This window comes from Elephas maximus, chromosome 14 (genome assembly GCF_024166365.1).
Source record: "Elephas maximus indicus isolate mEleMax1 chromosome 14, mEleMax1 primary haplotype, whole genome shotgun sequence".
Lineage (NCBI taxonomy): Eukaryota > Metazoa > Chordata > Mammalia > Proboscidea > Elephantidae > Elephas > Elephas maximus.
Genome location: NC_064832.1, coordinates 10,876,792 through 10,895,928, shown reverse-complemented (window position 1 = coordinate 10,895,928; position 19,137 = coordinate 10,876,792). Strand labels below are relative to the sequence as shown.

The window sequence follows — 19,137 nt, the reverse complement described above, 5'->3', positions numbered from 1 at the left end:
TAATCCTAGTATAATTATATAATTGTGTGGTTTGTCTATCTAACCACATTGCACATGCAAACAGGACGTGCCTCAAACTACCAGACAACTAGGAATGAGGCATGTACAACCACTGGCATCAACCATTCCATGAGTGCTACGGCCATCTGTGATCAAGACATTTACACAATATTGGCAAAGTGAAAGCCACTATTATTATTTCTAGAAAGCAAACAGTAAACAGTAAAACAAATTCTCAAAGCAGATCTGCTTATTCTTCTCCAAACTACCCATACTCTTTCTAATATCACTGTACTGGCACATTGTGTTTCTGGTCAAATGTTGTCTTCATGTCACCACTGCCTCTGGCTGCCACCATGTTACCCGGGACACCTGCATGGCTTCCGAGGCTTCTGCTCTGCCCCTGGGCCTCACTGGGCCTTGCTTCACTAATGGAAAGACCCCTGCACAGGATCTCCTGAGCCTCTGCCACTGGGCCCTTTTTGACCTATGCTGCTGCCTCCTACCATGCTACCCAGGCCAGAGTGGTTCTCTGTCTTGCTGCCATGATACCAAGGCCTACCCTGCATGAGGGAATGTATTGTTCCCACCACGATGCCTAAAGGGGGAAGGAAGCAAATTACACCAGCCACACTCAGGTCTCTGTCCCGCAGGTACAACTGTTGCAGTATTTTAGTACGAGGCACAACCCTGCACAAAGACACTCAGTTCTCTCTCTATGGACCAGCAAGCCCACCATCCCTGTCTTCACTGTTACAACTCTCTCTTCTTAATATAGGGAGTTCTCAATGCAGGGACCCTGGGTCCAAAGGATGCACTCCACTCTACGCTCTTTTTGATGGTAGTGAGGGGCCCCAGAACCTCTGTGGATTTGGCCCTTATATAAGCCTAACAGAATAGGAATAACAACCAATCTCCTAGCTGGACCACAAAGGGCACAATCCCATTAAGTGAATTTTCAATCCACTAGTTTTGTAGTAAATCTACGAATACCTTGCAAAATTTTGGCCCAGACAATCATTTTGTGAAATTACAAGACCAGGGCTAGAAAAGCCATATAAAAGTGATTCATTGCACGGCAATAATTCAGCCCATTTTCTTAACCCTTAACCAGTTCATAAGCAGAGCTGTAACAAATCAATCAGTTAATGCTTATTATATTTTGATCATGTAGCACAGCATCGTATAACCTCCCATATTGGAGCTCCTGAGTGGTGCAAACAGTTATACTGTATAATCTCCTGGAGCAGAGCCCCTGGGTGGTACAGTTAACATGTTCAGATGCTAACTGAGAAGATGGAGGTTCAAGTCCACGCAAAGGCACCTTGGAAGAAAGACCTGGTGATCTACTTCTGAAAAATCACCCATTAAAAACTCTACAGAGCACAGTTCCACTCTGACACACACAGGGTTGCCATGAGTCAGACGTAACTCAATGGCAACTGATTTTTACTGTTTTCTGTTGCAAGATAAAGACATTAAAAAAAAAACTCTCATTACTGTACGTCAGTTCATAAGTCAACATATTCAGCTAAAGCAGAGAAGAAAGGAGATCATGAAATTATACTTATTTGATAGATCTGGTGCTTTATATTTATTCCATACCTGAAACCAAAACCAAACCCATTGTCATCAAGTCTATTCCAACTCATAGCAACCCAATAGGACAGAGTAGAACTGCCCCATGGAGTTTCCAAGGAGATTCTGGTGAATTTGAACTGCTGGCGTTTTGGTCAGCAGCTGAGCTCTTAACGACTGCACTACCAGGGCTCCTTATTCTATACAGTAGCCCCTAAAAATAATCCTATGGAAGAGGCATTATTATGCCCCTTTTACAGATGATTAAACTGACGCTCAGAGAGGTTATATAACAGGCCCAAAATATATAACTAGAAAGTTTCAAGACTGGAAAAGTTCAATTCGGTCATGGCCTTTTGTTGGGTAAGACATGTCTAGAAGTCCACTCTATTCCCCACATCATTACCAGCTCTTTCTTGACACATTAGTTATTGTGAAAGTTTAGGTTAACAGGATTGTGGACTAAGTATATTTTCTAGGTATGAGTTAAGTGCTTTATGCATCGTATCTCATTTAATACTAATAATATTATAAGGCAAGCATCATATTCAAAATAATCCCATCCTGACTTTAGCATGTTGATAAAACAGGCCATTATCTTCAGAGATCAAATATCCTGAAATTTTAAAATAATCCTGTATGGAGGTGATAAATGAGGAGAGCATGTGGTCATCTGTATTCTTCCGAATGCTTTCCCACGAGCATTTCTGCAGCCTGAAGCTCAGGAATCCCTAAGGCTTTAGCCAGGTGCCTTGTATTTTATACCGGCAACAGAGGCAGTGGTGGGGATCCGAACGGTGATCTGGGAACCAGAGGCTTAGAGTATTCCACACCTCCTGCACGGTGGCTCCTCTGATGCAGGTTAGTGCTACGACTCCTAGACTGAGTGCTTACAATCGGGGATGGTATGCGCTAATGCTTTCACTGTGGCCCACTTAATTTCTGTAATTTTAAAAACTATATCACAATCATACTATTTGGAAAGCACAGAAATTAAAGCACCTGGATTGCACTTGATAACATCATAACTATTCCTTTTATATTCTTCCATATACATTTTTTACAGTTTGAAAAATATTGTTTATACAATTAGCATGATATCTAAGATTGTTCCAGCTGTTATATTGTGTTCCATGGGAAATTTATTAGTTCTACAATAGTTCAGGATGCACATTGTGGAAAACCTTGCAAAATAAGCCCTTTGTGTTTACAGGGTCTCCTCCCAGCCCTTCTTTTTTAGTCATATTTTAGAACGATATCCACAAGGTATGGCAATGCTTCAAGGGACAAGACTAGCTCTCTGGCTCTCACTCCATATTGCCAAATTGACTAATAAAGGATTTTTCACTTTTACCCTGAGATTAATCTTCATTGCATTCCTACTGGTAATGAATATCATAAAGAGACATTGAGTGTATAATGTTTGAATGCATAGAAATTATAAAAATTTCGTTTAAACTATGTATTAATTTCCAGTGAGAAAAAACATCCTTTCATGATTATATTGCACTAATGTATCTTTATCAAATTGTAATTATGAAAATAATATTACAGGTATTTCCCAGTGTAAGACAGGGTTCCATTCTGAAGACTCTGTCATAAGTCAGCTCTGATATAAGTAGAATATCTAATTTTTTAAAAAATATTCATTATTTTTGTCTCCTATTAACAGTATCTTTATAAATCCAATCTTTATTTGTCTTTGGGATTGGCAATAGAATGATAACATCAACAAATTACGTGCTACAACGTTATATGTAGTACATATTACTAATAATAAGATGTACAAAGATAAAAAAAGGATAGTCATAGGGCAGTTTGTTGTAACTCAAATATGTCTTAAGTCGGGGACGATCTGTACTAAGCTTTTTAGGAAAGTTGAGTCTTAGCTAACACTCTGACTAAGGTAAATGGATGCATGTATCTGATTCTATTAAATTCTCTATTCATGAATTTCTCTTTGGGGAAAAGTTTGTGTAGAGATAAAATTTATGTTGGCTATCTTTTATTGATAACATACTAAATATAAATAATTTAATTAAACATTCTACATGCACTATCTTTTTTCATTCTTACAAAGTAAGACAGTTACCCATTTTAAATACACTAACCTGAGACACACAGTTTATAAGAGAGGTGCCTAACTTCACAGAACTCACAGTTGCTCCAGTGAGCTCCAGCAGATTTCCCAGACTGAGATGCACTAGGAAGAAAAGGCTAACGATCTACTTCTGAAAAGTAAGCCAAAGTGAACCCGATGGATGGCAATAGTCCGATCAACAACCGATTATGGGAATGGCGCAGGACTGGGCAGCATTTTGCCCGGGGTAGCCGTGTGTTAGGTGACTTAATGGCATCTAACAACAACGATGTGTTTGAGGGTCCATTCTTCATTTATGCTGTTTGTTTTATTCAAAAAGTTTTTTTTTCTTTATTTATGTTGTCTGTTTTATTCAAAAAGTTTTGTCATTATTAAGATAATAATTGGAACAAAAAACTGGCTGGCAAGCCCAAAATAACTGTGGGGAGTTTACTTTCATGACCAGGATTTTGGACCCATGCTTCCTACTTTTGAGACCAGGGAAAAATAAATTAATCTAACCCTCCAGTCCTTCATCTGCAAATCTGAAACGGTGACAGTTTACCTCATTTAATTGTTGTGACATTCCATGAGGAAATGCACATCCAGGGTTAACATAGGACTTGGGACATTGTTTGCTACAGTTATAAAAATCCTTGTTATGTCTGAGTTACTCCATCTATATCATGCAGATGTGAAGTAAGAGTCATTTTGGCTTGGAATTGTTTTGGATTGAATTGAAGAAATGAACATACTAGTGCCAGGCCAGAATATTGGACAGGTGGGTATGTAACATAGAGTGTACCTTTGAGAAAGGGGAAGCTTTGCTAATTCTGGGAACACCACATTGAGGTAGACAGAAAAATGTGACAATGGATCTAAAAGTACTCTGAGCTCTCTGCAATTACCCACTTTATACAACTAGAAAATAAATGGGAATACGTTTTTATCCTCTTTTAAATTGTACAGAAATATTATAGACAACTAGAAGTTTATCTGACCTACATACCCTCTTGTACTTTGGTAGTGTGGAATTACACAGAATTGAATTCACTTGGGAACAACTGCCTTTTTGATGTGAAATATGGATAATATTTTCTCTTTTTACCTGCTATTTTAAAAAATTTTGATTGAATTTTGAGACATTATTGAATTTGTGGCAAGTTTCATGGTATCTATTACAATTCTTATAACACATTGAATATTAAAGGCATGAGAACACATTGTAAAATTAATAATCAAGTAATCTAATAGCCTTGGAATAATTAAATTTACCATGGTCATGAGTGTTTCCTCTATGTTCAAAATAAATTCATAGAAGGTAGACAGACAGAGGGCAGACAGAAAAATCTCAAGGAACACAGAAAACATGTCACTTATGCTGAAAAATGAAGACTGATATGTAATGATATTTTTGTTCTTTGGTATGAAATAAGTAACATTACATTACATGTGAGTTATGGGAAAATACTAATTTTACTTTCAAAATATTTTGGTAGGAAACATCTATGTATGGCCAATAACAATATAATAATGATAATAATCAATAACTTCTTAGAGCTATCTTCTTGTGCATGCATTCTCCAATGTACTTATATACATTTTATTTTGTAGTTATCAAATAATCCTATAGTAGATACTATTATGTCATCTCATTTTGCACATAATGAAACTGAGGTTTAAGCATATTGCTCAAATTTATCCAACTACTAAACAGTGGCATAGGTATTCAAACTCCAGAAACCTGGTCATTAAATATGTACTTCTATGTTCAGACAACCTTCAGATGACTACAGCTACCAGTTTAAATGTTTATTATTAGATTAGTCATGTAACTTTTCTGAACTTCGTAATTTATACTGATTAAATGTGAAATATACATATATTTCACATTATATGAACTGTTTGTCCAGCGAATAGAATGCCTGATATGATAATATTTTCAAATACAGTTAATTTAAAATAATTTCATCTTAAATTTAAATCTACAGAAGACTTTTAAAATCATATTCATTGAATCTTGGCATCTGAGAAACATTGGAAAGCTGCCCTTAAGCTCAGGGCCTTAGCAGGTGGTTATCAAATCGCCAAAGCAGAGAATGAGCCAGATGGAAACAATTGAAACCAGTGCTCCAGTACACCTGTCTACCAAAGTCTGTGAATTTTCCCAGTCTAGAAACAAGTAGAGTGGCTCATAGGAAAGTAAGTGACCTTCCCCAAATATAACACGTATTTGTGAACAAAATATGGACAGGTCTTTAGAGTTCTGACTCCTAGTCTTCATGTTATTTAAGCAACTCGTAACTCGTATGTCTATACCCAGTGTGCCCTGACCCAGGGCAGGCTTAAGTGAATGAACTTTGCATGTCATGACCTCCAGTTCAGCGGCAGCCAGAGACACAGACCTGTCCATCCACCCAATGCAGTGAGAAACGCTAACAAAGAAAATAGATTAGAAAAGGAAAATGTTTCCTTAAAAATAGAAAGTCATATGAATTTAAAAAGTAATAGGAAAACACAGCTTACCTGAAACTAATAGGAAAGTGAATACATTATTTAAAAAAAAAAAAATCTACAGACACAGACTACTTTACACCTATGTTTTAGTGGCCTTTAAGAACACTGATTATCCCTCTTTTGTTTAAAAAAAAAAATCAGAGACTACAAATTAAAAGATGAACTATAGCAATACATTTTGTGAGTTTAATATGTTTAATATTCATGCATGCAAAGACAGTACAATGTAATATTAAATCAACAATGATCATAGATTCAAACAACTTATATACCAATAACAAGTTGTTTGATCCAAATAACATTGAAATTGTTTAAAATGGTAGCCTATTAATGAAATGCAGAACATTAATATTAAATTATTAATATCATATAAGTATCCCAAATATATGTAATATAAAATGCAAAACTTCAGTCCAAAATAACAAAAATGTCAAATGTATAAAATCAACTGGAGAAGATATTCACAATGCATATAAATAACAAGTTATAAAGATATATAAATTAAATATATAAATTACAAAATACATGGGAAATTCTTTAAATTATTAAGAAAAAGCCAAACAATCTAGAAACCGTGAATTAGAGATATTCACAGTTTGCAGAAGAAATCCAAGAGGTCGATGAATAGATTAAAAGAGTTTCTGCCATGTAACTTAAGTGACATGCAATTTAAATTTATTTTCACACTTACATGATTGCTGTTAATTATCGCATCTAACAGTAAAATATGTGGAGGAATTATCACACAAATTGACAGTTGACTGGAGTGTAAAAGGTGGAGATGCAATTATCTTAAACCCAAAATATTCTAGTGAAATATTTACTTGAGAAAATATTGCCACATGCACAAGGATATGGGTTATATTAACAAAAGATTGGAAAGAAGCTAAGTATTCTTAAATAAACATTATATATATATACATCTATATTTATATATATATAAATTGCATATATATGATGTAATAAAATTTGGCAGTAGTTAAAAATATATTAAACTGAATATATATTTCACTCAAAATATATATATTTGAGGGAACAAAGCATAAAAGAATGATATGCTCACTATTATAGCATATTTATATCAATTTTGAAAAATGGAACATCTACATATTTTATTGATATGAAAGTCAATGTTGGTATATACTAAGAATCAAAAAATTTTAATATGTATTAAAGGTGTGAAGATCATAGACCATTCACAAAATTTGCAATGTTTTCCAAATAAATTACAGAAAAACTAAAAAAGGATTTACTACACCACAGATTATGAATGAAGTCCAAACATAATACTGTTGGTAATCCTGAATTCACAGCTCTCTCTGACAATTTGAATTTGTGAGCAAAAGACACCAGCTACCTAAGTATAATAGGTGAATCCATTTACATGTGCATCCATTCCTACCACCAAATATACTTAGACGTAAAAGAAACGGAAGTTATAGGTTCTAGTGAAAAGAGGAGCTATTCTGAAAGTGAATGAGTACCTGTATATTTTACCTGTGGGAGATGTTGGACCTCAGGTTCATTATATGAGAATATCATTTGGATAAGTCATAATCAATGGATTAGTTTTTGTCTTCTACTTTTAGAAGTATAAGATTATTGATGTCCAAATTTATGTGAAAATTGCATGCAATACAAATTATGTTCATTTATGAAATTATTAACTTTTTTGAATGGATAAAACCCAAACACCTGTGCTGTCAAGTCAATTCTGACCCTATAGGACAGAGTAGACCTGCCTCATTGAGTTTCCAAGGAGTGGTGGTGAGTTTGAACTGCCAACCTTTTGGTTAGCTGCCGAAAGCTTAACCACTGTGCCACCAGGGCTCCCTTAGAATGGATATATTATATATTAAATTAAAATCAGCAGCATTGTTTGAGAACATAATACATAAAAGTTTAAATGTTGAGGGGGTTCTAAACTTAATGAGATATAGGCACCATGATCAGGAAAGCAAGTCATGATAATATAAATGATATGGCGATGGGTACAGTAGTATCTGTGGTGGCTGAAAGCCTAATGTGTTTAGAGCACAGGCTGCATGTAAGTGTGGAATAGAGAATTTTTGCTTTTGTTTTTTCCCCATCAAACTTAGTTTTATCAGTTGTAATTTATTTGCCTTGATATTGAAGAAAATCATGTGAGAATCCATTAAGCAAATATCTAAAACACATGCAAAAGTAATAACTATAGGCATATCACCTCAATACCTACTAAAGTGCATAAATCTGAATTTCCTTCAATATAGAAATACCCAAAGTGTAAAGAACTCGGATTGCATAAGTAATATTTCTTAACACCATGAGTAAATTACGTGTGGCATACTGACAAATTTATTAAAAAACAATAGTGGTGTAAGTTGTACTACTGTACATGTATGTTATCTAATTTTGTGTGAATAAAAAATAATGTATAGTAACAGCAGAGATGGATAGTACTATGCTATGGCAAAAATCTTGTTTGTAAGTGAAAGATTAAAGTAGCAATTAGCCCTCCAAGTCTGAGATTTCCCAAGTCATTTGATCAAGTTTTCATAAAGATATGTACAAGCTTCCTTTAAAAAAAAAAAAAAAAAATTTTTTTTTTTTTTTTCCTTTTAAACAAATCTTATTTCTGCATCATTTTACATCTTTCAGGCACCAGTAGAGCCATGGTCAATGCAAACGGCACCACAGGAATAAACTTCATTCTTCTAGGGCCTTTAACCACACACAGATCCACCTATTCCTGTTTGCCATGGTGCTTATGATCTTCATCACCTCACTGATGGGCAACACCCTTATGATCATTCTCATTCATGTGGACCCTCAACTCCACATGCCCATGTACTTCCTGCTTAGCCAGCTTTCTTTCATGGAGATGATGCTGGTCTCCACCATCGTTCCCAAAATGGCAGCCAACTACCTGATGGACACTAGGTCTATCTCTCCCACTGGCTGTGGAGTCCAGATCTTCCTGCTTCTCACTCTGGGAGGGAGTGAATGCTTCCTCTTAACGGCCATGTCCTATGACCGCTATGTGGCCATATGTCACCCACTGTGCTACCCCATTCTCATGAGTCAGAAGCTCTGCTTACTCGTGACGTCAGGTTCCTGGCTCCTGGGAGGGATCGATGGGCTGATGCAGGCTGGTGCCACTTTGAGCTTCCCTTACTGTCACTCACGGGAAATCAATCACTTTTTCTGTGAAGCACCATCACTGGTACGCCTTGCCTGTGCTGACACCACGATTTTTGAGTTTTTCATGTATGTCTGCTGCATTCTGATGCTCTTGATCCCTTTGTCTCTCATTTTGGCCTCATACAGCCTTATCCTGGCTGCAGTGCTCTGCATGCGGTCAGCCGGAGCTGGGAAAAAAGCCTTTAAGACCTCCTCCTCTCACCTGGTGGTTGTGGGACTCTTCTATGGCACCATCATGTTCATCTACATGAGGCCCAAATCTAACGATTCAGAGGACCATGATAAGGTGGTCTAAGTGTTTTATACCATCTTCACACCTGTCTTGAACCCCCTTATATACAGTGTGAGAAATAAAGAAGTCAAGGGTGCCTTGAGGAGGTGGCTGGAGAGACATTTTATGTGATATCAATGCTGAGCATAATTTGCCAAAAGGGCAGCAACCAAACTGGATACAGGTTACATTTCTAAAATATTGTTTTGCTATTTTGTTCATCCCATTTAAATTCTTCTTTTTGTGTTATCAAGTTATTTTGCTCTTACTTTGCCAATCTGGTTCCAGTGTTCCTATATGATTGTTTTTATATATGGTAAACTAATTAAAAATTATATTTGTCCTCCTGTTATAATTTGCAATGGTGTTTTTGCTCTGAAATTAGGGCTCTGGCAATAAGTATGAGTGACTGAGTTTCTAAATAGCATATGATAAGCGTATAATTTGTATTTTTTGATAAATAATGGAAATCATTAATTTTGATGGGGATAATACCTTTTGAAAACTAAATGTAGATCCTAAATCACATAATGAAGATAAAATAAATTCAAATGAAATAAGGACCCAATGTGACCATCAAACATAAAATATGTAAGAAGACATCAAGAAATATTTGCAAAATGTTGCTGTGGGAAGATTTGTTAAAGAAACTTCCAGACAGAATATAAAAATGCTAATTGGCTTTTCATGACCTATGTTAAAACGTAAGAGTAGAGAGATGAGCTGAAGAAAAAAATATATTGTGTACAAAGGAGTCAGTACACAGTGGATTCAAAAATAAAACTTTCTCTCAGCAAAGAAGTCTCAAATTAAGAAAGGGCCTCAGGCCAAAGATCCAACACAAGTTGTGACTCTAAAACCATTTATTAAGGCTTCAGGACGATTTAAGACACTGTACAAAAAAAAAAACCTTAAATAAACATCCAAAGAGACAAAAGACCTTCTATAAATCTTGAGAGTCTTGTAGATTCTCTTTAGTTAAAAATATATAGGACTACTAAAATGTTTCAGGGCACTGTAGTGCAGCAGAGTCACAGGAAGCCCAAGGTTGGTAGTTGTGGGTTTTGTCTAATGGAGTAAATTCCAGTAAGATTCATGGAAAACTCACAATGTTTGCAAGCATGTTTTTCTGACAGAAATATCACTAGTTTGGTCTAAGGAGTAAGCTGATTGAGGTGACTACTCAGTTTTCTCATGGTAGAGCAAGGGTGACTCAGAAAGCAGAGGCAAAAATCATGTAGAATAATTCCCAGAGAATCACACTGAATCTTAGTTAAGGAGCTGGCAACAATTTCTACCAGAATTTTAGAATTGCAAGTGACTGTATGCTACCCCATTCCCTATTTTAAGAAATGTCTTAAGAGTAATTGTGTTGGTGCAATTATATAATCCCCATGCTGTGACAAAGAGAGAAACCAAGACTTCTAGTGCACATCCCCAGCTGAGAGCCCAGCCAAATTCAAAGCCATTTTTTTCAGTCCTTGGTGGCACATCATGCAAGTGTATCTTTCACCTCCCAGTTGAGCCACTTCCACTGATGAAGCGTGGAGTAGAGATGAGCTGTCCCTGATGAAACCTGCTGAAATTGCAAATTCATTTGCAAAATAAATAATTGTTTTAAACTGCTGTGCTTTGTGGATACACACACACACACACATACACACATACACATACACACATATACACACACTGGAATAGTGCTCAGGTGAATATATGTGTTATCTAAAACCCATAATAAAGATATGAACTACATTTGAATAAAAGGGGTTATAATTCTCTTTCCCTACTTCATATAATCTGGAACCATTGTTCTGAAAATAATATTTTTATCTGTTTAGAATTATTTTATATTACAGAGAAGTCTTACCACTTCGGCTTTGATTAAAGTTTTAAGATGTTCTAGAAGTGAAAAATCAAAAACAATGTGGTTGAGGAAAACCACTTAGATTTTTCTGTGAGAGGGCCAGGGGTTGCCGTCTGGGATCAGTCAACTAAGAACATGTACCTTGGGTAAGTTAGCTTCTCTGATATACAGCTATTCTGTCTGTAAAAACAGCATTCCTAAAATTAAAAATATATGTATTATCAAGATTAATTTAAGTTAGTAATGTGAAAATAACATGACAGAGACTTCAGTGCCTGGAAACATGGCAGATGAGGTATCATAACCAACACACAGAGCTAGTTGAATAGATAGATAGACAGACTTGGAAACAGATTATAGGCATGTGGATCTAAGTTTTTCTTTCATGCATTAAAGAACTGCATATATATACCACAGACACACACATACACAAATAAAAACAGTAATTAGAAAAATAAGGCAGAAGGAAGTAGCTTCTTTACCAGAATATTAGTCAAAGGAAATAAAAAAACAATGCTGTATCAACTTTCATGGCTCTGTGTTTCATGGACAACAGGAGATAAACTACAAGGCCCCTAAAGGTGAGGATTCAGAAGAACTCTGAATAAACCAGGGAATGTAAGGGACAACACAATTCTGTCTGAGTTAGCTAGAAATTAACCTCCCAGCTTCTCAAGTAGGTCCAGGAAATCTGCAGAAAATTCTTTCTCAGTGAATGGCACCAAGTAGAGTGGCTGAGAACTCGGTCAAGAACTTGTAGGTCATATAAAAAGCCCATAATTGTCTGCTGGAGAGAGAGGTCCCACGGAGCAGCATTGCGGCACTAGACATGGGAGTGAAGAAGTATTCTTGGACATCCAGCCCAATAGGTTTTCAGATGACTCCAGCCAGTATCTGATTGCAACTTCAAAATGGACATTCTAGCAGAGAACCAACCCACTCAACCCAGAATCCTGGGGAGATAATAACTTATTGTTTTAAACTGCCAAGTTTTGTGGTGTTTTGTTAGACAGCAATAGCTGTGAAGATATGAGTTAAAATATATAATACCTTTTATTGTTTGAGTAGATGAAGTTGTAATAAAATTAGTTTTTGATTAATTAAGTGTATGGTACATTGTCCTAGATTATCACTAAACATAAAGAAGTAAAGTGCATATTGTCTTAAATGACACAAAGAAATCGTGAAGTGCAAAAAAATAATCAATCCAAAGAAGACAGGAATGAGATGAAGGGGGGACACAGAGAAGATAAGTAACTAAAAATCACTACATTGAATAGTATAAAGTTTTTTTTAATTTAAAATAAAAAAACTAATAAGCTGAAAAACATAAGTTTTTCAGCAAATGTAAATAGACTAAATATTCCGAGCAAAGAATCTAGACTGGAGAAAACCTTTTCGTATTTTAATTGTCGTTGTTAGGTTCCTTCATGTGGGTTCCTACTCAGAGCGACCCTATGTGCATCATAATGAAACACTGCCCCATTTTGCCCCAACCTAACTAACTATCATTTCTATGTTTGAGCCCATTATTGCGGCCGCTGTGTTAATCCCTCATTTTTGCTGACCCTCTACTTCACCAAGCATGATGTCCTTCTCCAGGGACTGGTTCCTCCTTATAATATGTCCAAATTACATGGGACGAAATCTCGCCATCCTCGCTTCTAAGGAGCATTCTTGCTGTACTTCTTCCAAGACAAATTTGACCATCCTTTTGACAGTCCATTTTATATTCAATATTTTCCACCAACACCGTGATTCTAAGGCATCGATTCTTCTTTGGTCTTCCTTACTCGTTGTCCATCTTTCACATGCAGAAGTGGCAAAAGGCAACTGAAAATACAATGGCTTGGGTCAGGTGCACCTTAGTCCTCAAAGCGACACTTTTGCTTTTTAACACTTTAAAGAGGGCTTTTGCAGCCAATTTGCCAAATGCAATACATCCTTTGATTTTTTGACCGCTGCTTCCACTGGAGTTAATTGTAGATCAAAGTAAAATTAAATCCTTGACAACGTCAGTATTTTCTCCATTTATCACGATGTTGGTTACTGGTCCAGTTTTGAGGATTTTTGTTTTCTTTATTTTGAGGTGTAATTCATACTGAAGGCTGACGTCTTTGATCTTCATCAGCAAGTGCTTCAAGTCCTCTTTACTTTCAACAGGCAAGGCTGTGTGTTCTGCATATTGCAGGTTGTTAATGAGTTTTTCTCTAATCCTGATGCTGCCTTCTTCATATAGTCCATCTCAGATCATTTGCTCAGCATACAAATTGAATAAGTATGGTGAAAGGATACAATCCTGATGCACATCTTTTCTGATTTCAAACTAAGCAGTGTCCCATTGTTGTGTTCCAGTTACTGCCTCTTGGTCTACGTAGAGAATCTGCATGAGCAAAATTAAGTGTCCTGGAATTCCCACTCTTTGCAATGTTATCCAAAATTTGTTATGATCCACTCAGTCAAATGCCTTTGAATAGTCAGTAATCAACACAGATAAAAATCTTTCTGTTCCACAGTCAGCCCCTGGCCTTGTTCTGACTAACGATATTGAGCTTTTCCTTTGTCTCTTTCCATAGATGTAGTCATTTTGATTTCTGTGTATTCCATCTGGCGAGGTCCATGTGCATAGTCGCCGTTTATGTTGGTGAAAAAAGGTATTTGCAATGAAGAAGTCATTGGTCTCACAAAATTCTATCATTCAATCTCTGGCATTGTTTCTATCACCAAGGCCATATTTTCCAACTACCAATTGTTCTTCTTTGTTTCCAACTTTCACATTCCAATCACCAGTAATTACCAATGCATCCTGATTGCACGTTCAATCAATTTCAGACTACAGAAGCTGAAAAAAATCTTCAATTTCTTCAACTTTGTTCTTAGTGGTTACTGCCTAAATTTGAATGATAGTCATATTAACTGGTCTTCCTTATAGGCCTATGGATATTATCCTATCACTGACAGCACTGTACTTCAGGATAGACCTCGAATTGTTCTTTTTGACGATAAATGTAACACTATTCCTCTTCAAGTTGTCATTTCTGGCGTAGTAGGCTATGTGTTGTCCGATTCAAAATGGCCAATACCAGTCCATTTCAGCTCACTAATGCCTAGGATATCGATGCTTATGTGTTCCATTTCGTTTTTGAAGATTTCCAATTTTCCTAGATTCATACTTCGTATATTTCAGGTTCCAAGCATTAGTGGTATTTTCAATTGCCTCATATGCATGTGAAAGATGGACAATGAATAAGGAAGACTGAAGAAGAATAGATGCTTTTGAATTGTGGTGTTGGCAAAGAATATTTAATATACCAAAAGAACAAACAAATCTGTCTTGGAAGTAGTACAGCCAGAATGCTCCTTAGAAGCCAGGATGGTGATACTGCATCTAACATACTTTGGCCATGTTGTCAGAAGAGATCAGTCCCTGGAGAAGGACATCATGCCTGGTAAAGTACAGGGTCAGCTTAAAAGAGGAAGACCCTCAATGAGATGGATTGACACAGTGTCTGCAACAACGGGCTCAAGCATAACAACGAGTGTAAGTATGGGACGGGGCCGGACAGTGTTTCTTTCTGTGGTACATAGGATCGCTATGAGTCGGAAGCGACTCCACTGCACCTAATAACAACAACAATAAACATCTTTCTGGTATTCTCAGCTTTTAGCCAAGATTCACCAGACATCAGCAATTATATCCCTCCTTCCGTGTCATTTTCTTTATTTTTTTTCTTTCAAATCAGGATTTTTCTATTTTAATATTTATTTAACCACAACTTATTTTTAAAAAAGAAAAGAAAGGGAACATATATCTGTGTACCCAAAGCCTAGCACACAGAGCACATATTTCTTGTAGATCAGAGTCATTATACATGGTTGTCTGCCCAATGGATCAGAATCAAGTCATACAGAAATACAGCTGTATATGGCTTCAGTATGTCATATCTTCTTTGACAAGACAAGTGATGGAACTTACCATTGTGCCAGTTGGGTAGTGCTCACATAGTTCATCTGAAGAGTTAGTGTTTCTTACTCTTTGGTCTGCCATCCCAATGATCCAGATCTTTCTTCATTATAATACCCTGATTCCATTATCCTTTGAAATCCTTCCACTGGCTATATACTTACATATTCAAATTTATCTCTCTAGGTTTATAGTCTCAGTCTTCCTCAATACATTTAATCAATTAATATACAAAAACAGAACCACCGTGGCCAGAAGTAGAACTGAAGTTAATGTAACAGTGGTTAAGAATTTCAACCTAGGTTTACATTCCTACCCATTACTATCCACAGGACTCTGGATGTGATAATAGCACCTACTTCATGGGGTTAATACGGGCATGGAATGAGCAATGTATGAAAAGTACTTGGTACTGTTCCTGACAGTGCACAATAAATGTTGTAATTATAATTAACAATGCACATGTTATAATTGTTATTATGTGATAGCAATGATGGAAATAACAGTAATTCCCAAATGTTATCAGGTAGATATTTTGATTTTTCTCTTTTTTTTTAATTATGCTTTAGATGAAGGTTTACAGAGCAAATTAATATCTCATTAGGCAATAAATACACATACTGTTTTGTGACATTGGTTGCCAACCCTACACCATGTCAACATTCTACCCTTGTCAACCTTGGGTTCCCCATTATCAGCTTTCCTGTTCCCTCCAGCCTTCTCATCCTTGCCCCTGGGTTGGTGTGCCCATTTAGTCTTGATTTGTTTTACGGGTCTGTCTAAATTTTGGCTGAAGGGTGAACCTTCGGAGTGACTTCAGTACTGATTTAAAAGGACACTTAGGGGCCATACTCTCGAGGTTTCTCCAGTCTCTGTCAGACCAGTAAGTATGGTCTTTTTTTGTAAGTTATAGTTTTGTTCTGCATTTTTCTCCAGTTCTGTCCTGGACCCTCTATTGTGATCCTTGTCAGAGCAGTCGGTGGTGGTAGCTGGGCACCATCTAGTTATGCTGGACTCAGTCTGGTGGAGGCTGTGGTAGTTGTGGCCCATTAGTTTCCACATCCTTTTCTGAATCAGCTTGAATTTCTGGCAGTTTCCTGTTGATGTACTGCCGCAGCCATTTTTTAATTATCTTCAGCAAAATTTTACTTGAGTGAAATTTTAAGGAGGCATATTTAAATATAAAGACAAAGAATATATGAAATTTAAAAGGTCAAAAAGATACGTAAGACAAATATTAATTAAAAGGAAAGATGGTTTAGCTATAAAATATTAAACAAAGCAGATTTTAAAGAAAAAAATCTCTAGATATGAAGATGCTCACACACACCATATAAGACAGGCTCTATTTTTTGGATTATTAGCTTGGAGTCCTGGTGGTGCAGTGGTTAAAAGCTGACACTTATCGAAAGGTTGGCAGTTCAAATTCACCAGCTGCTCCTTGAAAACCCTACAAGGCAGTTCTGCTTCGCCCTATAGGGTTGCTATGAGTTGTAATTGACTCAACATGATTGGTTTTTATTTTTTCATATTAGCCAGCATGTTTCGTAATGCTCCTTGGTTTTCAGATACTTTCACTGACTTTATTTGACTCTATACCAAGGAGAACTACATTTCCCAAGATCCTTTGCCAGCATATTTCTTGTAGGAAATCACAATGTAAGACTGTCAGAAGATTAGAAAGGCTATAGGACAGAAGTCAGCAAATTTCTCCTTCTCTCTTTCCCCACTTCAACTATAGTTCCTGGAAGTAACCATGGCTCGCCATGATTTCACTTTGAATAAATAGCCACTCTCTTCATGGTTTCAAATATTGTCTGCTGGTCCTCACCTTGGTTCTGGGTTCTGCATGAGGGCCCCACCCATGGGGTCCTGGAAGCCACCTTGTCCTGCGGTTTGACAGTTTTCTGGGTGTTGGAAGCAACATACTGATGGGAGTCTCTAAGTTGATTCAGCTTCCCTTGTTTGGTTCCTTGATTCCTTCATCTCCTATTGAAGTACTTATCTGAATTCTGTTCTCTCTTTTGAAATAGCTAGTGATCTCTCTCCTGATAACTGATTTTTAGATGAGGAAATTAGGCTTAGAAAAAAGTTTTTGAAAGAGACAACCTACTGGAGACATTTTCTTCTCATGATGATGGAAGAAACAATAGAGAAATATGAAAATATAATATCGCTGAAACTCTAGGCTTGGAAGTGGTATACAGACACTTTCAGCCACATGCTATTGAGCAAAGTTTATCAAATCACTAGGTTAACGCGTGATGGAGTGAAGAAGTGTGCTCCTCATGTGATCAGCAGAAGGCAGTAAATGCTTGTCAAATGATAGTCTCTTTATCACAGACTCCAAACACCATGGGCAGAAAGTTAGTTGAAAAAACTCTTTAGCAACCATAAGAGTATATTCCACAATTATCATGGCAGATAGGAAACCCTGGTGGCGTAGTGGTTAAGTGCTATGGCTGTTAACCAAAAGGTTGGCAGTTCGAGTCCACCAGGCGCTCCTTGGAAACTCTATGGGGCAGTTGTACTCTGTCCTATAGGGTCGCTATGAGGCAGAATCGACTCAACAGCAGTGGGTTTTTTTGGGTTTTGCATCATGGCAGATAAGGCAATATGAATCTTTTAAAAAGCATATCTCAGAGAGAAGATCCAGGGGCTATGCTATCAAAAAAATGAATGTGAAAACTACTCCAAGGAGGCAGAAAAGTGGCCTTATCAGTGACTATTCCTCATCAGAAATATAGTGGGCCTTTAAATGTCTGCCTAATGGAATTTCAGAATTTCTGGGGACCCACGATTCCTGTGGATATCTCATTCTTTCTTTCCTAATACCAGTGTTTATTTCCGTTATCCTGTCCCTGTCCAACCAAGACATGCTGGATATTTGGATAACTGGGAAATTTAGATAATTCACAGGTCATCAGATAAAAGATGGACCTTATTGGTGACTGCTTATCACCAAGAGATCCTGGGCTTTGAGCTTATTCCATGACTGAACGGGACATTTGGTTGTCTCCTTTGGACAGGAGTTGGGACCCAGAAGGGTGAACTACTTGATTAGGAATGTTGGTTAATCATCTGATCTTCATCCTTCCTGGCTCAAGTTTAGATTGCACTTCCCTTTTCTCTGAAGTTAGGTGTGGACTGTGAAACATTAGTGCAAGTGACATGCGTAACCCATGGCAAGAATTTAGAGCCAGCGAGTGAAATTCCATGTTCTTTCCATCTTCCAGAAATTGCTGTTGCTTCACAATGAGGGAAGCACCATCAGCCTGTGTCCCTGAGGGAGGACAAATCCCAAGATAACATGCAGCGTGATCCAGAAATCCACTATTGTGGTTTTATGATAGAGATTTTTTTTTAATCACTGGTGTTATACTACAGCATAAACTAGAATATTATAACTAATTGCCCACATTCTAGACAAAAATTCATGTTTGTGATTCCACTCATCTAAAATTAACAAAATCTTGTCATTCCAGTGAGAAATTTGGGAATGTAGCTAAGTACACAGAGGGTAAAATTTCAATGTTGAAGGGGAATTAGATTTGTGTATAAGTGGTAAAGACCAATGTTAAAATAATTTGGTAGTTTTTAAAATTTTTTTCTAACAAAATAAGACATAGACTCTGAAGTAACCCAATCTTCAAAAATACTGATATAGGATAGATGGAAAT

General features: G+C 36.8%; 2 protein-coding genes across 2 annotated transcripts in view; one reads left to right on the top strand and one right to left on the bottom strand.

The window, feature by feature from the left end:
• The window catches only part of LOC126058122 (olfactory receptor 2AK2-like), a 324,114-nt gene that overhangs the window by 27,716 nt on the left and 277,261 nt on the right, over nt 1–19,137 (bottom strand). The gene's annotated exons all lie outside the window — the stretch shown is intronic.
• On the top strand, nt 8,916–9,653 carry LOC126058123 (olfactory receptor 2T33-like). The gene has a single exon (XM_049853083.1). It carries the CDS (start codon nt 8,916–8,918, stop codon nt 9,651–9,653), a length of 738 nt encoding a protein of 245 aa, XP_049709040.1.

Excerpts from the sequence above, each read along its gene's own strand:
- LOC126058123 (XM_049853083.1), top strand. The coding sequence starts at position 8,916 with ATGGTGCTTATGATCTTCATCACCTCACTGATGGGCAACACCCTTATG.